This window comes from Schistocerca cancellata, chromosome 4, assembly GCF_023864275.1.
Source record: "Schistocerca cancellata isolate TAMUIC-IGC-003103 chromosome 4, iqSchCanc2.1, whole genome shotgun sequence".
Classification (NCBI taxonomy): Eukaryota; Metazoa; Arthropoda; class Insecta; order Orthoptera; family Acrididae; genus Schistocerca; species Schistocerca cancellata.
Genome location: NC_064629.1, coordinates 883,131,313 through 883,152,964, shown reverse-complemented (window position 1 = coordinate 883,152,964; position 21,652 = coordinate 883,131,313). Strand labels below are relative to the sequence as shown.

The 21,652-nt window shown below is 38.5% G+C and overlaps 1 protein-coding gene across 1 annotated transcript in view; it reads right to left on the bottom strand.

Annotated features, from left to right (window-relative positions):
- Nucleotides 1–21,652, bottom strand: part of LOC126185047 (ATP-dependent helicase brm-like) — a 182,337-nt gene that overhangs the window by 144,956 nt on the left and 15,729 nt on the right. Inside the window, 3 exon segments of the mRNA XM_049927801.1 lie at nt 597–770; nt 15,695–15,803; nt 18,318–18,462. Of these exon segments, the coding sequence (XP_049783758.1) occupies nt 597–770; nt 15,695–15,803; nt 18,318–18,462 (428 nt within the window).

Here is a 21,652-nt window from a genome sequence, read left to right as displayed (position 1 = left end):
CTGTAGAATGATGAAGGAGGCTAACATCTCCAGTCTTTGCCCAGCTTTGAGGGCAACTTAAAAAACTGTTTGTAGTTAACCCCTTATTTTAATGATAGCCAGGAAATACCATGGGCCTTGTAGAGGAAGATAATATGAAGTTTTGAGAGCTTTAGAAATTAATGTGATACATAGCAATAGTCCTAACTTAATGAATAATATAAAATTTTAAAATGGCACTACAAGTAGCAGTTACTTTCACTTGAATATGAAGCTCTTTCAATGATATAACCCACTAATGCTTTGAGAATCAGTAACATACTGAACATAATTCAACACCATCCAATGTATTTGCTACATGGGAAACTAGTTTGATTAATGTATTTAACTCACCACAGATATGAACAGTAATTTTTGTCATTTGATAAAAAGACTATCAAAGTATGTAAAATGTAGGAGACAAGGTTACTATCAGAAGCTGCAGTGCTAACAACAAAGAGTCACTTTGATAACTTTTAACCCACAGATAAACTTATGATAAAATATGGCCCCTCCAACTTTTTACATTAGCTGACAATTCAAGTTAAAATAGAAATTTCCAATATATTTTCACAAACCAGGCACAATTTCATCACACAACCCTCGATAATCTTCATCTTGCTGTGAGTCATTGTCACTATCATCATCGGCACCATTCTCATCGTCATATACAACTTGCCATCCAGGATTCAATTCCAACCAAGTCTGTAGTTGACCACCTGATGGCATCTGGTCCCCACGCAACATCTGACCTGCAAGGGAAAGATTCCATATTGAAAGGACACAAATAATGGCAGAGAGATCTAACATCTACAAAAACAAAAAAGATAAGGATAAATAATTGTAATTATTAGTAGAACAAGACATAGTAATGCAATTTTATAAAAAAAATAACTAAAAGGCTGAGAAATCTGAATGTGTAAAATTTTTGTCAGTTTTCATCATTTTGAATATGTCTATCAGGTACCAACAGAATCCTTATATGGAGATTTAAGTGTGAAAGAAGCGTAAAGAACATGACAGCTATGCATGTGCATGCACGTGTGTGCATGGGGGGGGGGGGGGGGGGGGAGCACGTGTGCATGTTGACGTATCATTCTTCATTATACGAGTACAGATCATGGTAACAAATGCTACATGTGTGTTCTCCAAGGAATGTCCACGTATGTAATGCTGTGATCAAGAGAGGAGTGTGAAGCTTTGTCAGATATTCATTGCAAGGAACTGCAGACATATGAGGCTGTACTCTGAGGACAACTATGGGCAACATTGGCAGAAAATTCAAATGCTTGCCACTGCAAAGACAGTGGACAATGATTCTGCAGACCATGTATAAGTAGAGCCATTAGAACCAAAGCACAATGTGCTCTCTCCCTGGACTGTCCTGTGCACCAACCCATACTGATCATTGTGATCAACCAAAGGATAATTCCAACCCTTCACTAGGTCTTTGCTAAACAAAATCTGTTCAAAAATTAATGACCAAAATATTTTGTGTCTTTCGGCCTCCATTGCTTCACAATGGAAGATTAAGTGTGGTGCAATTTCATCCCCCACACCACAGTCTGCACTTAAGGGGCTTCTTTGTTTATAAGCCTCATTAGACCGACCATGAGGTCATTTTGTTACCTGTTCACACTCAAGATTGCAGAACTTCTTTTAAAACACGGTTTCTGCATCATTAGCTAACTATGTCCATGTTTTTGGTTTCAGTCCTACTGACTCAAATGCTTAATTTGATTAATTTAATCACGAAGACAGAACAACAGCACTCTTAGCCCCATTTCCCACACTGAAACCAAGTTCATTGTCCCGTTTCTCTCACTGCCATTCTAGCAAAGTCATAATTCTGCTACATCATTTAGATGTTAAAACACTTCGAGACTCAGCTGGGAGCACTAACTGTTTGAGAGATGAAGTAACATCTGTATACTTTCTCACACTTCACATTTGTGGGAGGCATGGACAAATAAATCTAGAAATATACCATAACAATACTAGAAAATAAATGGTAAAGAATTTTTATACTATCAAAAACACACAAAACTTAGCACAGACAATTTAACAATATTAAAATAGTATTAGATTCTGTTTTATTTCTAAGTTAGAGATTACATTGAAATGACAAGTCATGGGAAAACAATATGAACATACAGAGATGGTGGCTGTGTTGCATACACAGGTATATAAGGGCACTGTATTTGTGGAAACATCATTTGTTCTCAGGTGATTCCTGTGAAAAGGTTTCCAGTGCAGTTATGGCTGCACAACAAGAATTAACAGATTCTGTATGTGGAATGGTAGTTCTTGCTAGATGCATGGGGCATTTCATTTTAGAGATTGTTAGAGAATTCAATATTCCGAGATCAACAGTGTAAGGAGTGTGTCGAGAATGTCAAATTTCAGGCATTACTTCTCACCATGAACAGCACAGGGGCCAGCAGCCTTCGCTTAACAATCAAGGACAGTGTTGTTTGCATAGAACTGTGCTAACAAACAAGCAACACTGCGTGAAACAACTGCAGATATCAATGTGAGACACACGACAAACATATCCATTAGGATAGTGTAGCAAAATTTGGTATTAACATGCTCTGGCAGCAGATGACCGATGCAAGTGCCTTTGCTAACAGCACGACAATGCCTGCAACACTTCTCCTGGGCTCATGACCGTATCAGTTGGACCCTAGACGACTGGAAAACCGTGGCCTGGTCAGATGAGTCCTGATTTCAGTTGGTAAGAGCAGATGTTAGGGTTTGAGTGTGGCACAGACACCACAAAGCCATGGACCCAAGTTGTCACCAAGGCACTGTGGAAGTTGGTGATGGCTCTGTAACAGTGTTGGCTGTGTTCACATAGAATGAACAGGGTCCTCTGGTCCAACTGAACTGATCATTGACTGGAAAAAGTTATGTTTTCAGCAACTTGCAGATCATTTGCAGCCATTCATGAACTTCCATGTTCTCAAACAATGGTGGAAGTTTTATGCATCACAATGTGCTATGTCACCAGGCCACAATTGATTGTGATTGGTTTGAAGAACATCCTGGAGAATTAAAAAGGAATGATTTGGCCCCCCAGATTGCCCAACATGAACCCCATCGAACATTTATGTGACACAATCGAGAGGTCACTTTGTGCACAACAGCCTGCACTGGTAACACTTTCCAATTATGTACAGTTATAGAGGCAGGGCTCAGTATTTCTGCAGTGGATTTCCAACAACTTATAGAGTCCATGCCATATTGAGTTGCTGCACGACATCAGGCAGAAGGAGATCCAACACAATATTAGGAGGTTTCCCATGACTTTCATCCTCTCAGTGTGTATACTAACACACTAACATATCACCATAAGAAACACAGTTGTAGTTTACTAACACATTAACATAACACAGAGAGACAACATACACATTTTATTGGACAGAATATGTGTACAAACAGTTAAAAATAGGTAATAATAGATAAAAATAGGTAATAATAGATATAACGTAACCTGCTATAGTACCTACGAAACAGGTCAAAATTCGGCACCAACAAATAAATAAATGAAAGTGAAAGACAGTGGAACTGTAAATGAACAAAAAATATGAATTTTCCATTTATTTGTAAAGAGCAAGTATGTGGCAGGAGCAATAACAGTGCACAGATTCAAAAATGTACACAGCCTGACAAAAAAAAATAGCGAAACACGCAGAAGATATGTTCAGATACCAACTTACAGTAACTTCGTACATTTACACAACATCAGTGGATAAGCACATGATTGAGCCGCAATTCTCTGACAGGTGAAACAGCCACCAGAGTGCATTATTGTTGTCCATGTTTAGTGTCACTACAAGGCCTGGTAGGGAAGATAAGGGGCATGAACAGCATCAGATGTTCAGTGATCACTGAATGACAAAGAGATGTTTCACATTCTTGAGAGCTTTATCAGCACTTAACAGAATTTGAAAGGGCTTCATTGTTTGTCTCCATGTAGCCTGCTGGTCGAATCATGCAATATTCAGATTTTTTGGGCATTTAGATGTGACAGTGTTCCGATGGTGGTTTGCATGCGAACGTCACAGCAGGCATACTCATCGTCAAGGTTTTGGTCGATCACATCTGACAAGTGACATGGTCATTCAATCATTAAATGGTAGGTAAACTTTCCTCTTTCAGTTATGTGTAGCAAAGTTTTGCAAATATCAGAATTACAATAAAATGGATATGTCAACACGCATTTTTTTCTCAAAATACCTTCACAAATGTGAAGGGCTTATGGCACTTGACTAAGCAATGGCAATGAATATTTCATTGCCTTTGGTGACATACTAATCCATACCTTGACAATTCAAAAAAATTAAATGTTTCTGTGATACTATTATAACACCCAGGGTATCCAGACTGCAAAATGAAAAAGGAACAAAGAAAGTTCTGAAATACATCAGTAGAGGTGAACACTGTAAATGAAATTCTCTGATGCAAGGAGTCCCTAATCCCAGTCAAACGTAACTAAGGCAGTACAACAGAGAGAGGAAAAAAGTACCACTCATGACAAGCATATCAAAGGATAAAAAACCGAAATTTGCATACTAAAGCAGTAACAATACAAATACCTGCAAATGAAACCCAGCCAAGAAATGTATACGCAAACAGGAAATTTTAAAAATTTGTTGTGTAATAAGTACACACTAATAGATAGAATTAGAAATCTTCATTTTGGGGAAAAGAATTCTACATTATTTAGTGGATAGCACAAGCAGGTTCTACAAAACTCTCTCTCTCTCTCTCTCTCTCTCTCTCTCTCTCTCTCTCTCTCTGGGTGTGTGTGTGTGTGTGTGTGTGTGTGTGTGTGTGTGTGTGTGTGTGTGTGTGTGTGTGTGTCCAGCACGCTGCGACCCACAGTCTCAAAAGAAAGCCTTTCATAACTATGAAACAGGCAGTTGACATGAAAGGGGAAAGGGAGGAGCACACCACATGCACGAAACTAACTTTATCATTTCTGGAGCAGGACCTATGCCAATTATTCGTTGGTCATCTATAGGAATCCTTCCTAGCTGCCCAGAATAAGAACTCCAGAGTCGCTGATGACATCTTCATAACCTGGACGAAGAGTGAGGACACTATAAGATTACTGTTTACAGAATTCGTTCAAACATCAATATGTGCATGTAGGCCTGCATCTGACAGGTGAATTATCTGTAAGTCAAATTCTCACAATCAAGCTTTATAATCTTTCAGAATGACCACTCACTAAAGACTATGTCAACCAAATCCAACTGAACACAGCACTTAACACGGGACAAAATCCATCAATCATTGTGCCCAGAAATGCAATTCTCACAACTTGCTGATGCTGAAGCCCCTTAGGTTTGTATGCACACATTGATATTCAGATAGGATGTGAGAACAGAATGTAACCACACCAAAAATCTGTGGACTTTGATTCTTCAAGTAGATGAGTGATCCAAAATAAGCAGATAAATACAGTTATTTACTCGAATCTAAGCCGCAACTGAAAAATGAGACTCGAAATCAAGAAAAAAAAATTTTTTTCCATAATCTAAGCCGCACCTGAAATCTGAGACTCGAAATTCAAGAGGAGAGAAAAGTTTTAGGCCGCACCTCCAAATCTAAACAAAAATTTGGTCCATTTTAATAGGAGACACAATTTAGGTCGAATGAATGACGATACAGCTACAGTAGTTTGGTTCGAACAGACTGCGTATGATAGAAGATGTTCTGAACGAGAGTTTAGCGAAAATTTTTCTCCATTTGAAAATCTTTGCAGACACCTCTTTAGCACATTACTTTCCGCACAGAAATTAGTCATCTTAGATTTAAAAAATCTAGTCAATTGCCGTGCTTCATTTCTGACTGTATCACTATTAGGCATAAGAATAATACGAATATAAACATGACATGATATGTATATTCTTCCGCGTTTGCTGTTGTCTCACTCTAGTTTCGTAGTTTATTAGGCAGACAGGATTTAAATGAGGTAGCAGCAAACACGAAAGAATACATGGGAAAATGTTTATATACGTATTATTCTTATGGTGAAGAGAATACTGCATGTGATTCACAATTCATAAAAGTCCCTATTAGCAACCATCTCTTCTCACAGGTAGGAAAAAATTCGAAGATGAACAATACTGAATTTGTATTTACTTCGTTGGATAATGTATGAAAATGCAGTGGTCAAAACTCGGGGCAGAGAAAAAAGCTCGTCTTCCACCTTTTTTTTTTTAAATTTATTTACTGACGCAGAGGTTTTGGCGCCAGTATTTATCTTTGTGCCTGCAAAGCAAGCATGTGTAGCACTACATATATTCGACGGCAGAAGTTAGTTGTGGCAGCACCTACCAACATTTTTCAGAACTTCCGCTTACTTTGCACTCGATTCTAAGCCGCAGGCGGGTTTTTGGATTACAAAAACTGGAAAAAAAGTGCGGCTTAGATTCGAGTAAATACGGTAAAACTGATGCTGGTGAGGCAGTTAAATAAAATTGTGTTAACCTAGTAAAAACATGATGTACATGTGGTGTTGTTCTTGCTGTTGTTGTTAAGGTCATCAGTCCTAAGACTGATCTGATTCAGCTCTCCAGGCTGACAATTACTTGATACCTCAGGTTGTCACCTATCATCCTTTCTTTTAATCATGTTGCATCACAAATTTCTTTTTCCCTCAGTTCAGTTCAGTAACTGCTCATTTGTCATTCAATCTAACCATCTTATCTTCAGCATTCTTCTTTAGCACTATATTTCAAAAGCTTCTATGCTCCTTTTGTTTGAACTGCTTATTGTCCACATTTCACTTCCATATAAGACTACATTCCAGACGAATAGCTTCAGAAAGAATTTTTTAATACTTAAATTATTTTCAGATGTTAACAAATTACTCTTTTTTCAGAAATACCTTTCTAGCTATTGGTAGTTTGCATTTTACACCCCTCTACATTTGGTCATCGCCAGTTATTTTGCTGCCAAAATAGCAAAACTCGTCCACTACTTTTAATGTATCATTTCACAACCTAATTCTCTCAGCACTGCTTCACACAGTTCAATTAAATCCCATAAACTTTGTTTTATTTTTCTTAATGTTCATTTTCAAGACTGTATACATTCTGTTCAACTGCTCTTCGAAGTTCTTCGCCATCTCTGACATAATTAAAATGTTATCAGCAAATCACAAAGTTTTTATTTCTTCTCCATCAACTTTAATTCCCGTCCCAAATTTCTTCATGGCTTACTCCACAGCTTGTTCAATGTAAAAATCCAATAACAGTGGGGATGGGCTACAAACCCTGTCTCAATCCCTTCATAACCATGGCTAGCCCTTTTATGTTCTTTAAGTCTCCAACTCTCATCTGGTTTCTGTACAGCACGTGTATAACCTTTTTTTGCCTGTATTTTATCCCTGATACCTTGGGAATTTCAGAGAGCGCATTCCAGTCAACATTATCTATCTTTTCTCTTCATCTACAAATACTATAAAATGAAGGTTTGCCTTTCTTCAATCTATCTTCTACAGTAAGCCAAAGGGTTGATCAGTACTGCCTTGCATGTACATACATTTCTCCAGAACACAGTCTTTTCTGAGTTCAGCATCTACCAGTTTTTCCATACTTCTGTTAATAATCTGTGGCAATATTTTTCGAACATGACTTATTAAGCTGATGGTTCGGTAAGTATGCACACTTGTTGGCATCTGCCTTCTTTGAAATTAGATTTATTTTTATTGCATTCTTTCTGGGGGTATTTCACCAATCTCCTAGATCTTACTTATCAAGCGGAATAATTCTGCCATGGCTGGCTTTCCCAAGGCTTTCGGTAGTTCTGATTCAATAGCATCTACTCCATGGTCCTTGTTTCCACAGAGGTCTTCCAGTGTTCTTTCAAATTCTTCTTGCAGTATCATATCTCCCATCTCATTTCCACATATTTCCTCTTCTCTTTCTATAATAATGTCCTCAAGTTGCTTTCTCTCATACAGACCTTGTACATATTAACTCCCACCTTTTCCTTTTTTGCTTAGTACTGGTTTGCCATATGAGGTTTGATATTCATACAAATGCTTCTGTTTTCTCCAAGTATCTCTCTAATTTTCCTACAGGTGGTATCTGTCTTTCCCCTAGTTATGCAGGCTCCTACAGCCTTGTATTCATCTTCTAGCCATTCATGCTTAGCCATTACACACTTATTTTTTAGATGAACCTATTCCCTTTCACTTGCTTCATTTCCTGAATTTTTATATTTTCTCCTTTTGTCAATTAAATTCAATATCTCCTGTGTTATATAGGGATTTCTACTAGGTCTTGTATTTTTACCTATGTGGTCCTCTGCTGTCTTCCCTACTTCATCGCTCAAAGCTACTAGCTATGTCTGCTATTGTATTCCTTTCCCCTGTTTCAGTCAAATGTTACCTAATGCTCACACTGAAACTCTCGAGAACTTCTGGTTCTCCAATTTATTGATCTCCTTAATTACTTTCATAATTTCTTCCATTAACTAAAAACAGTTTTTTCTGCCTTGTTTCACAAATTTTATTATGATTACTGAAATGGGATTATAACCTGAAACATAGGTTGTGCAGTAATGTACCTGAAAATGGGCTTATGACCTGAAACCTAGGTTGTGCAGTAACCATAATAAAATTTGTGAGACAAGCCAAAAAACAGTGTTTTCTTTTTTATTGTCTTTTTTTCTGTTTTTCTGTTTTTCATCTTTCCCTTAGTTGCTCTAAATTCGTGGAGGTATGTACTGGAACCCGCGTGGGGTTGCTAGTCCCCCATCGGGCGCCTCCCCAGGTGGCAGATAGGGGAAAGCCTCACAGATATGGGTGGCACCGGGGAAATGAAATACCCGGGGTGGACCAAAACTAGCAGCGTGGTGGCGTCTGTACTCTAGTGGAGCGGCCTACCAAAGGCGTCTGTACCCCATGTCAGGGATGGCCTGGAAATTATATCGCCAATCCGTTCTGAAGCAAGCGTGGCAATTATGCTTCTCAACTTCGAGTTATGTTGTGTGACATTAATGTTAAATTTTCCAGAGTAATAGCCCCACAGTCGGATCTCCGGGTGGGAGCAACTTTGATGTCCCAAACACCAAGTGGTGCTGAGATCAAGATACAGACTCTTCAAGTCTGTACATATAACTGTCGCTCTCTAATAGACAACGACAGACTAGAAGAGATCGAGAAAGAGCTTAAAAAAATCAACTGGAGTATTGTTGGTTTAAGCGAGGTACGCCGAAAAGGGAAGACTGTCTCCGTTTGCGCTCTGGCAAATTGTTTTACTTTTGTGGCGACCAAGAAGGAAAAATCAATGGAGTTAACAATATTGCTGATAGAGTATCTGTCTTAGAAGGAACTTCCAGCAGGACAGCTCGAATGGTCCTGAAGGTGTCGAACAGGTATAAAATACAGATTGTTCAGGTGTACGCTCCCACCTCAAGTCACCCTGACGAAGAAATTGAATCCTTTAATGAAAATCTGGATAACATCTGTAATAAAGGTAGCGACTGTCACTTCCAGATGGTCACTGGCGATTTCAATGCAAATGTTGGCACCAAGAAATAAGGCGACACAGTGGTGGGCAACTATGGGATTGACGACAGAAACGATAGAGGTGAGAGATTAGCCCAGTTCGCTGAGTACACCAGTATGTCCATCATGAATACGTTCTTTAAGAGGCACCCTGACCGAAAATGGACTTGGAGAAGCCCAAATTTCAGTGTCAAAAATGAGATAGACTTTATTCTGTCAAATATTCCACAGATTGTAAAAGACGTATCAGTGCTAAATCAGTTCAACACCGGCAGTGATCACCGTCTTGTGAGAGCAAGGGTCGAACTCAATGTAAGAAATGAAAGGAGTAAACTTATGAAAGGGAAGAGAAAGGTAATCAACCTCAAAAACCTGGAAGAACATTCCTCGAAATTCCAAGAAGTCCTCCAAAGCAAGTTCCACGTAACTAAAGATTGTGATTTGGCGGAAATGATTGTTTCAAGTGCACAAGAAGTCGGTGGCCTATGCCAAAAAAAATAAACAACCAAAGAAATTCAGTGCCAAAACTGAAACCCTTTTACAACAGAGGAGAGAAATGAAAATCCAAACCGATTGTGACATGGTTGCGTATTCCGAACTATGTAAGGCAGTGCGAAGAGAAATGAAAACTGACATACAGAAATTCACTGAAGACACCTTACAAGCAAGCTTGGAGAACAAGACAAGTTTAAAGTCAGCCAAACGCAAACTCACAATCGGTAAAAAGCAGATTATCGCACTCAATGGAAATGACAGTCGAATCACTGAAAAGGAGGCGGTTTTGAAGTTCATCAGAGACTTTTATAGCAATTTGTATAGCAATCCAGGGGAAAATTTGAGTGTATCTAATTTAAATGATATACCTAGTGTTCCAGATATACTCCCATCGGAAGTCAAGTGAGCTCTAGATAGCATGAAGAAGGGAACAGTGCCAGGTGGTGATGAGCTCAGCGTTGACATCCTCAAACTGGCAGTAGAGGTAACAATAAATCACTTGGCAAAAGTATTTACTTCCTGCCTGCACTATGCTTCAATCCCACTATCATGAAACAAGGCTAAGATTATTTTGATACACAAGAAAGGAAGTATTCACAATATTAAAAACTACCGTCCTATCAGCTTGCTCTCAATTTTGTACAAAATTTTCACAAAGATCTTGTTAAACCGAATTAGTCCCACCCTAGACTCAGCCCAACCTATAGAACAAGCTGGATTCCGAAGCAATTTTAGCACTATTGACCACATTCTGACCGTTAGTGAAGTGATAAGCAGAGCAAATGACTACCAACTGCCTCTCTGCATTGCCTTTGTTGACTTTGAAAAGGCATTTGACTCCATTAGCCATGTAGCTGTCCTCCAAGCTTTGAGTGAGCAAGGAGTGGGAGCAGCATACATTGAAGTGCTCAGGAAAATCTACGAGAATTCTTCAGCTTATGTTAACATCGGCGAATCAACTCAAGAATTCCGCATCATGAGGGGTGTCAAGCAAGGCGATCCCATCTCCCCAAAACTGTTCTCTGCTGTATTGGAAATGGCTGTGTCAAAGCTGAGCTGGGAAGGTAAGGGAATTAGAATTAAAGCTGAGCTGGGAAGGTAAGGGAATTAGAATTAATGGAAGAAGGCTTACCAACTTGAGATTTGCTGATGATATTGCCTTACTGGCCAAAGACTTAGTTACAGATCTTGCATCGGAATGTCAGCTGGTTGGCTTGAATATGAACCTTTCCAAAACAAAAGTAATATCCAACAAATGGGTCCCAGCTGGAGATGTGAAAGTCAAGGACAGTCTACTAGAAGAGGTCAGTGAATATGTCTACCTTGGCCAGATTATAAATACGAACGGAGACATAAGGCCAGAAATCTATTGACGCATCAAGCTTGGCTGGCAAGCATTTGGGAAGAATTCAAAAGTATTCAGATCAAAAATGCCAGTAAATCTGAAGAAAGCAGTATTTGATCAATGCATTCTTCCTGTGATGACGTATGGCTGTGAGACATGGACACTGAACTCATTCACAAAAGGGAAACTTAGGACAGCACAAAGAGCCATGGAGAGATCAATGCTGGGCTATACAAGAAAGGACAGGAAAAGGGCAGATGACATCCGGTCTGTGACGAAGGTTAATGACATCTTAGAGACAGTAGGTTCCTTGAAATGGCAGTGGGCTGGCCACGTCGCAAGAAGAAAAGACAGCAGATGGATGAAGCTAGTACTGGAGTGGAGTCTGAGAGACCACCAGACAGATGGAACAAAGACATCAAGAAGATTGCTGGTAACACCTGGCAGAGAACTGCCCAAGACCGTCCCACTTGGAGAAGACTTCTGAAAGCCTACCTGAATCCACGACTCAAAGAGGCCACATCATCTAATGATTGAATTGGCTGATGATGATGTACTGGAAATGAAGGCAGTTAGTTGCACAGACAGTACATACCTCCACGACTGTTTGTTTAGTTAATTTACTATGTTTCACCAAGAACCCACAGTTGATTCAATTAAAATAATTTCTTCCATTGTAATCTGCAGCCCAAAAACAATAAATTATTGTTAGTGCCCACAGCTGCCCTGGAAATGTCTTACAGTTTAACATGTGGTTTTGATATCTCTGTCTTACCATTATACAATCAAACTGAACCTTCCACTGTCCACAGATCCCTTCCACAGACCCAACCTTCTTTCACGAGTCTTACACCAAGTGATAATGATGATTATATTATGCTCTATACAAAATTCTAACAGGCAGCTTCGACTTTCAGTTCTTTCCCTCCACCCATGTCGTGCTATTTTTCCTTCTCTTCCTTTTCCTACTGCTGAATTCCAGTTACCCATACAAATTTTTGTTTCCCTAACTACCTAAATAATTTTCTATATCTTATATTATATTCATTCAATCTCTTAATCATCTGTGGAGCTAATTGGCATATAAACTTGTACTATGTGGTGAGCGTTGGCTTCATGTATATCTTGGCTATGATAATGGGATAGTGATGCTGTTAACAGTAGCTTACCCACATTTCTATTGTCTTATTCATTATTAGGTCTACTCATGCATTACCACTATTTGGTGGGCACTGAAAAAAAAAAAAAAAAAAAAAAAAAAAAAAAAAAAAAAAAAAAAAAAAAAAAAAAAAAAAAAAAACACCACACGCACACACACACACAATATCACTCACATTGTTTCTTTGTGTAACATCACAACAAAATACATACGTAAATACCGCACCTGATAATGAGAAAAATTCTCGAAACATGTTTTGCTCAGCATGAATAAAATACATAACCGGCACTGTGTTTACACTAAAATCATTTGAGCAACTCAAAAGTGCATGATGGTGTCAACCAGTGCTCCAAATGGCCATACGCCGAAACACGCTAAATATGGTTCGACAAAAGTGTCACGATGATCACAACAACCACAAAACTGAGTTTGCACAGTACAGAGAGTTTGGAAATGGTTGACATTGGTCATGATATTTTCATCTGAGTGAATTTAGTTACTCCCATTGGGTACCACACCAAGTAGAGCTTAGCAGTGGCGGGAGATACGGCACAAATTGTTCCAACTTTTACACGTTTACTGGTTCAAATCCGCTGAGCAGAGTGCACTCTTTGAACGATCTTTATTACACCTGTAAATCCCATTTAGCGTCTAATTACAGCTTCAGACTGAGGAGTCTACCACATGTCAAGTATCAAATAAGGGTTTTGTAAGCTACCTCATTTCTTGGTAGAAAACACCTCCTGTGGATTCTCCCAATAAATCCCAGTCTGGCATCCACCTTTCCTCAGATCATTTTGTGTTATTGTTCCATTTTAAATTGCTCTATACATTTACTCTCTATTTAACCCCACAAAACTGCTTCCAGGGATTTTTTTCAACAACTGTGTTACCTTACAACTATGGGTCTTCAGCCTAATTCTGCATCATACATTACATTTGTGTATCTTGAGGATCAACTGCCAATCCTTACATGAAGTGTCATTCTCTTCATGTCTTTCTGCACCCACCATAATTTTCTAGTATTACAACATCTCTATATACAACAGCATCATTCACAAACAGTCTCATGGAGGTTCCAATGTTATCCACTTTGTCATTTATAAACAGGGTATTCCACACTTTGAGAGGTAGTAGTATGGACCAAAACAAAACAAAAATGGTCAGTAAATATGGTCTCTATATACATACCTCTATCAGCAAAACATCTCTTCTACTGCAAGCTCTTTGTTATTACAAATAATCTACTGAATGTAGTAAACAAATGACAACATATTCCTCTGTTAATGTCCATGGATACAGTATGTAGTAAACATCTGTTAACGTTGTTGCCGTAAACCATATTCTCAGTTCTGGGTAAGTTCAGCACATTCTTGAATTCTAATGGAATCAGTTTGTGTTCTGATAAGTTTGTGAAACACTTTTACATTTTAGTTTTATCTTTGCACTTACCAGCATAATGGAAACCTATTATCTCACAAGCAAAATAGCAGACATGATGATCTGTTATGGTCTGGCAAACAGAAGCAATTGTCGAATGCTGAAAAATATCCAGAATGCAGGGTCCCATCTGCACAATTATTCAGTTATTTTTTCTAAATGCTAGCAGACTCTGGTTCTGTACATACAAAACAACAGTGTGTGGCAGACCTCTCACCACTGATGCTCCTGTTGTGGAGGAGGGAGCATTGCAATAAGTGGAAGAGGATCCATAGTGTACACAGAATACCATTATTTATCAGGTTTAGTCATCCTCTAGTCTGAACAATTCCTATAACCACATCATGGACATCATGTTCAAGCCTTTCAGCCACAATATCACCCTGTCAGAATGCAGTTTTGCCAATGGCTGTTGCAAAGGTGTGGTGGCGGTAATTCACTTTTCAGAACAAAGATAATATTCACATATGAGGCTTGTTTCAGGCAAATGGGATCATCACTATTCATAAACAACATATGCAGGCTGATGAAAATCTACAAGCAATTGAAGAAGCAAGGCATTAGTGCCAATTTTCAATTGGTGTGTGGCAAGAATAATTGGCAACAGACTAATAGCATCTTACATACTACCAAACAGGTTGACTGGTGCGAGATATCATCAGTTCTTATCAAATGAATCCCCTATGAGGTACCTCCAACAACAGCTGAAGATGTGGTTCATGCACGATGGAGCACCAGCTCATTTTCTCTGGAATGTCCGAAAACACCTCACACATACATGTAATGGGCTATGGATTGATAGGGCAGATCCATTGTGTTAGCTAGCTAGTATCACAATCTTAATCCTGTGGATTTTTGGTAATGTGGCCACTTGAAATCTTTGGTGTATGTATAAACACTATAAGAATGCATAATCAGAGTCTGGCATTGCATCTGTGTCCAACGTAGAGTTTTTCAGGCAGTACTCATTCCCTATGATGTCTGACATAAACATGAATTACTTTGAACGGACAGCATATTGAGCACCTCCTTTAGCAATGGCCCACAAGTGCAGGTCTTATGTAATAGCAAGGAGATTACTTTAGAAGCTCTGCTGTTTCACAGTAAGAGAATAGTGTGTTCTCATTTGTTTACTGCATTCTGTAGGTCATTTGTAATAAAGAGTTTGCAATACAGCATGTGTGTTTTCCAATAGCGAAAATTCTTAGCTCTTAATGTATATGTTTTAGCATCCAAGATTACTGGACCTTTTTGTTCTGTTTTGGTACATACTACAACTCTCAGAATATGGGACACTTTTTCTAATGCCCATTATTTTAGATAGTGTTGGTCCTATAATATTCCCTTGGGGTACCCCAAAATTACTTTTACAGCTGAAGATTTCTCACCATTAAGAACAACATGCTGTGGTGTATTTGGTATAAACTATTCAGTCCAAGCACAAAGCTGGTCTGATGTTCAGCACACTTTTATTTTATTCATTAGGTGACACTGTCAAACTGTGCCAAATGCTTTCCAGAAGTCAAAAGAAACACAGTATCATCCTGGGCATTCCTGTCTCATAAATGAACAGAGTGAGCTGGGATTAACATGATCTTATAGGAGATATTTGCAGCCTCCAGAAAGATAGTAACACTCAAGTGCATAAAAACAAACAAAACACACAAAGTTATAATGTTCAGTTAATATATTTAGAACTACTAACCAGTAGCTGTATGTAACAACGCAAGTCTATCAGCCATCTGAGAACTCTCATCAAGCAGGCTGTCAATCATTTCTGGTTCAACAACACGTTTCCACTTCTTCCGTTTCTTCTGAAACATTTCAGTCACAATGCATACATTATATACACAACACTTTGTTATATGTTAATCTCATGTAGTTCTATACATTTTGCCATTATCTAGAGAGAATTTAATAGCACATCACACTAATGATCAACTACAAAGAATCAAAAATTAATTACTCTTCTGTGTAAGAGCAAACAAATCTTGCCCCAATATGAGTAAGCAATACTTCTTACTAGTACATAGAAAAATATGGTTAAAAAGTTGTAAGCGAAGGAAGTTGGTATTTCATAAGATTAAAGGTTGTATACCTTTTACAAGAGACCTCTTCAATATAATCACACTTTTTCAAAGGATAACTTTCTTAATACCCTGTCTTTCACGAACATCAGTAATATAGTTTAATATACCCATTTACACTTATGGAAAATTGTAAATCAATAATCACATGTTGCGGTACTGTTGTTGGCATTTGTAGCACCCACATTCAAAAATATTATAATTTACATATTTCTTCTTCACTTTGTACCTTATTTTTTTTATAGAAAAATCAATACGCCCTCATTAAAAATTGAATCGTAATCTCTAGTTATAGATTCTAACACAAAAAAAAACCAACAACAATGTCCCTGAGGGCTAGGAGACAAGCAGTGGAAACTCGTATCATGTGCAGGCAGGCATTATCTTGCTGAAATGTATGACCTGGACAGCTTGTCATGAAGGGCAACAAAATGGGGCGTAGAATATCATCAACATACCACTGTGCTGTAAGGGTGCCACAGATGACAACCAAAGGGGTCCTGTTATGAAAAGAAATGGCATCCTAGGCCATTACTCTTGGTTGTCAGGCCATATGGCAGGCGACAGTCAGGTTGATATCCTATCGGTGTCCAGGGTGAGTCCAGACAAGCCTTCAACTTGGATCTCATTGACTGGAGTCGAGTTGTCTTCAGAGATGTGTCCCACTTTGACCTGAGCTCCAATGACAAGCAAAGATGTGTCTGGAGACACCCCAGACAGCAATGGGACACTGCTGCCCACCATATGGCCCGACAACCAGGAGTGACAGTCTATTGTGCCATTTCTTTTCATAGCAGGGACCCTTTTGGTGTCATCTGCAGCACCCTTACAGCACAGTGATATGTCTATGATATTCTAGGCCCTGTTTTGTTGCCCTTCATGGAAAGCCATCTTTGCCATACATTTCAGCAAGATAATATCTGTCCACGCCTGTCGAGAGTTTCTACTGCTCGTCTTTGTCCTTGCCAAGTCCTACCTTGGCCACCAAAGGTCACCGGATCTCTCCCCAACTGAAAATATTTGGAGCATTATGGGCAGGTCCCTCCAAGCAGCTCATCATTTTGATGATCTAATGCGCCAATTGGAAAAAATTTGGCACGATATCCCTCAGGAGGACATCCAACAGCTTAATCAATCAATAGCGCAATGAACAACTGCTTGCATAAGCAGCAGAGATGGAGCAACACATTATTGACTTGCTCAATTTGTGAAGCTCTCTCTCTTGAATAAATCATCCAATTTTTCTGAAATTTAAGTATTTGTCATTGAGTGTATACACAATTTGGTCATCTAGCATTGGAAAGACAGGAATACTGAAAACACCAGTATCATATTGAGGAAACTGGTGATCCAATAAAGGAATCATCACAATGAATTTTATGGATTCAAAAATTTGATAATTTGAAAGTTTCACCTAATTCAGGAAAGAAGAATAATCAATACACTCGCAAAATGCGTAAAACGAAAGGTGACCTGCATTATGATGGATGTAAGATACAACACCTGGAATGTGTTCTGAGGGGAAAGCATGCTCCACCAGTTGCACGAGAAGTTTCAGGAAACCTATCACCTGGTGACGTGACACATCAGAAAAAAAAATGTTGGGCATGGCCTTGCTGCCATGCATCCCCATGGTGATGGACAGAATTGATTGTATATTGTGCAAACACAGCATTGAGTCTATTTACAAACCAACCAAGATGATAGAAGAGTGTCTCATATTGGCAAAGGACAAAACAGACCAACTCACAATGTGGGGAATATACTGCACACTGTGTACACATGGAATAGTCTATGCTGGAGTGATTGGATGATGCATCAATACCAGGTTCATCAAATACAAAATGTATGGCTGACTGGGACAGGTGACGAAATCGGCAAAGGCAGAGTACATGCCATGCAAGATCGACACATGATAAAATTCACTGACACGCAGGTTCTTATATTGGATTCCCATGTTGCACTAAACTACCATTGCGGGTAACAAGGGGAGAACTATATCATTAACGACCAGGGAAAAGCCCTCAGACCTAGGCGTGATAGTACCTACATCTCCAGCTGCAGGCTTGACTCCAGTCCACCACTAGCAATGGAGGGTGAACCTTTGACAATGCCAGTTACTTGTGCTGGCAAAACATCAGAAAAATCATTGAAGAAACATCAGCCAAATATCCCGAAACAAAAGCCAACAAGCAATACATTACGTATAGGCCACAAAAGTCCTAACAATTTTGAACTTACCTTCTGTTCCATCTCTTCTTCACGCCGTTTACGATACTGCTCAGCTTTGTGTTGCTTCACCATATCTTTTAGATTTGCTATGTACTCATCAGTCTGCTGGAGGAGGAGTGACAGCCGTTTATCTTTCTTCTGATCAATCAGTTTTCTATGGGCAGAAATAAGGTACAAAATAAGTTTGAGCAAACATTCACTAGCTGCTAGTTTTATTTAATAAATTTCTGCTAATGTCAGGCACCTTTGTGTAAACAGTTTCACTTAACTGTGCAATTAACAGCTTTATAAGAGGGAAAACTACTAGTATTGTTACTAGAAACTTTCCAAAATTGGCCAGCAAAGTAATGAGTTCAGACAAATGAACAGATACCACCTACACAATGATTATTCAGATGTTGGTAGAAGTAAAAGTACCCACTCACCCTATAGTTAAGCCACTGAGTGGGTAACAGGCACTTGAACAAGATTGAAATTATTGTGCTTTCAAGCTTGTTTATGTGCCAGCTGATCAGGCAATGCCTTAATTACACAGTGGGTTGGTATCTTTACTCCTTGCATTATTTGTATTCCCAGATTTGCATGACTTCCCAGTACCACATTAATTACATGCAGAGTAAATTCAAACTCTAACAATAGATTTTCAGAAACTGATCATGACTGTTGTTTTCATAGACTGAACACTTGACTTTTGGTGACTTGTTACAGAATAATTCATTTAATTTATTAGTCAAGTTCCTTTTTGACTTTACTACATTGAGATTACATGCAGACCATGGCAGGTATATATAATACAGAATGTAATTCACATTGGTAAAAAATTGGGAGGGGGTTTGATTTCCTCTGAATCATGGCATCCCAAACTTGGATAGTGGTAGGACACTATCATATGCACAGCAACAAGTACCAAACACTTACAAACGGTGAGTAAACTCAACCAATATGTTACAATACAGAGTGTAACAATACAGTACTGTTTCTTTACAGAAGCTGTTGAAAACATTAACTACAATGACCATACAGACTGTACGCCAATGCACCATAAGCTGTTTCATATTCTTGATAACCAGGAGATAATGTAAAACAATCCTGACTGTACCACTTCTTATCTGCAATTAACATTAACAGACACAAAACCCATGAGAATTAAGCAAACCACAATTAAAATCTCAGAGCAGATAGACAAGATGGCAGTTAACTGTGTTGTCAACAGTGTGTTTCACAAATCAGTGGAAAAATTTTCTTTAGAAACATGACATCTTCCATATTATACGCATTGGCACTGGTGTGCGGGGAGTTCGGTACACTCAACAAAGATAAACATGTCAACAATTTGAAATAATTACTCTTACCTCTATAATGAGGCACTGGGCATGTCTGTTTCTTATGTTAAAGCACTCAGCAAACTGTAATTATCAGTCTTGAAACGTAATGGGTGGACTTCACAGCTATTGCATACTAGAAAAATGTTTAGCAATGTAATGTCGACGTCCTGTCTAATAAACACACTGATCACAGACACAGAACTAATGCTCCTCCTGAAGTACTGGCTGACAGACTTCATATACGCAAAAGCTAGACATGAAATGACGAACTATTTCAGTAAATACAGCTTTATATTTGTATTTGATCATAATCAGTGTAATTTCTTATTATGAGGAATCGAGCAATGATGCTCCTTAACATTTCCACTCCAGTGTCCAGTGGTGCCCAACACTGTCAATTTTGTTTTCCACTCAGATTTCAAGCATCATTCGACACAAGTTTTTCATAGCGCACATGCTCTATCTTGAATTTGACTGTATTAGACATCAATGCTGCACAGTACTGCCATCTAGGGAAGCCTGTGTTAACTCAAGTGTCTAACTGTGGCAGTTATGTTGAGAGAAAGGTTGTAATTATTATGTTCACGTTAATTGGTGTGAAATGGCTAGTTCTTCATCTGCAGTTCTTTCTGAAGATGAGGTCTAAATGAAAATGAGAGTGGTAATTATTCAGATGATGTCAGTGATTTTCTTGTAAATAATTCATGTGAAACAATGATGAAAAGAGTCAATCCTGAATAATTTCAAAAAATATCACCCTGAAGAGTTTCGAAAAGAAAAAAAAAATTTAAAAATCACAGAATTAAAAGTTTTGAATTTTCGTTCTTATGTAAAAGTATCTTTAATGAAAGCTCACTTTTTGTTTTAATGTATACCCTAACTGTTGGCCACTGACCTCATAATTTCCACAAAGAGACTCGTGCAATTCTCTATGGCATGCTTGTCGTTCGGGTGGTGGCAATTTAAATAAGAGTCCACAGAGATGCCCTGTGTGTGCATTATAGAATGCAAAGGGTTAAGTCCATCTTCTGTCATTTGTCTGGTTACGTAGCCAGGCTATTCTTGTTTCATTTCTATTACAATTACCAACATCCTCAACATCTCAAAATTGACAGTAGTGAGATTTTTGAGGAAGATCTAAGAGTATAGCAAAGGACTAGGGGTGGTGTATTTCTCTCAGACAAAAAAACCAAATCCATCGGAATAAAAACTGAGGTTGCACGTGAGACTTTTTGGACAAGACTCAATGTTAAGGACGGATACAAAATTGTAAATGGATATTTCTATGACCCACCAGACTCCCCTCCTCCCCCCCCCCCCCCCTTCGAGTTAACACATTTCTTTGAAAAAACTTCAGTTCACAAGACTATATGTGCCCCAAATTGTACTGTCATCACTGGAGAAGACTTTCACCATCCAACGATCAATTTGGAAAACTACAGTTTGGAAGTTGTGGGTGTGACAAGGCATCCTGTGAAACTTTATTAAATTCTCTGAGAATGACCTACAACAGACAGAAGCCCACTCAATGTACATATAATATACCTAAGGGCAACAACTAAACATCTCTTTGAGGATATCCACATTGAAACTGGTATCAGTGTCTATGAGGCATTTGTAGCAGCAATTATTACTGAAGTACAAATGGCAATTAACACAAGTAATAATATTTACATGTCCGGTAAGCTAGGTCTTTACCTACAATTTCAGTAAATACAGATTTATATTATATTATTACTTGTGTTAATTGCCATTTGTACTTCAGTAATAATTGATGCTACAAATGCCTCATAGTCACTGATACAAGTTTCAATGCTGTGTTTGAAAAGAGGAACTTCAAACATTTTGTCTCCAGGCAGTAGCATGTACAAAAAGTGTAGCTCAAGTTTAAAAGGATAGCTGATCATGCACTCAATAAACATGTAGCAGCTAGAACAGCCTGTGATTGTAGGGTCACTCCATAGTATACTCACTGTAAAGTAACTTCAACAAGACTGTGACTACTTCATAGAAGTTTTA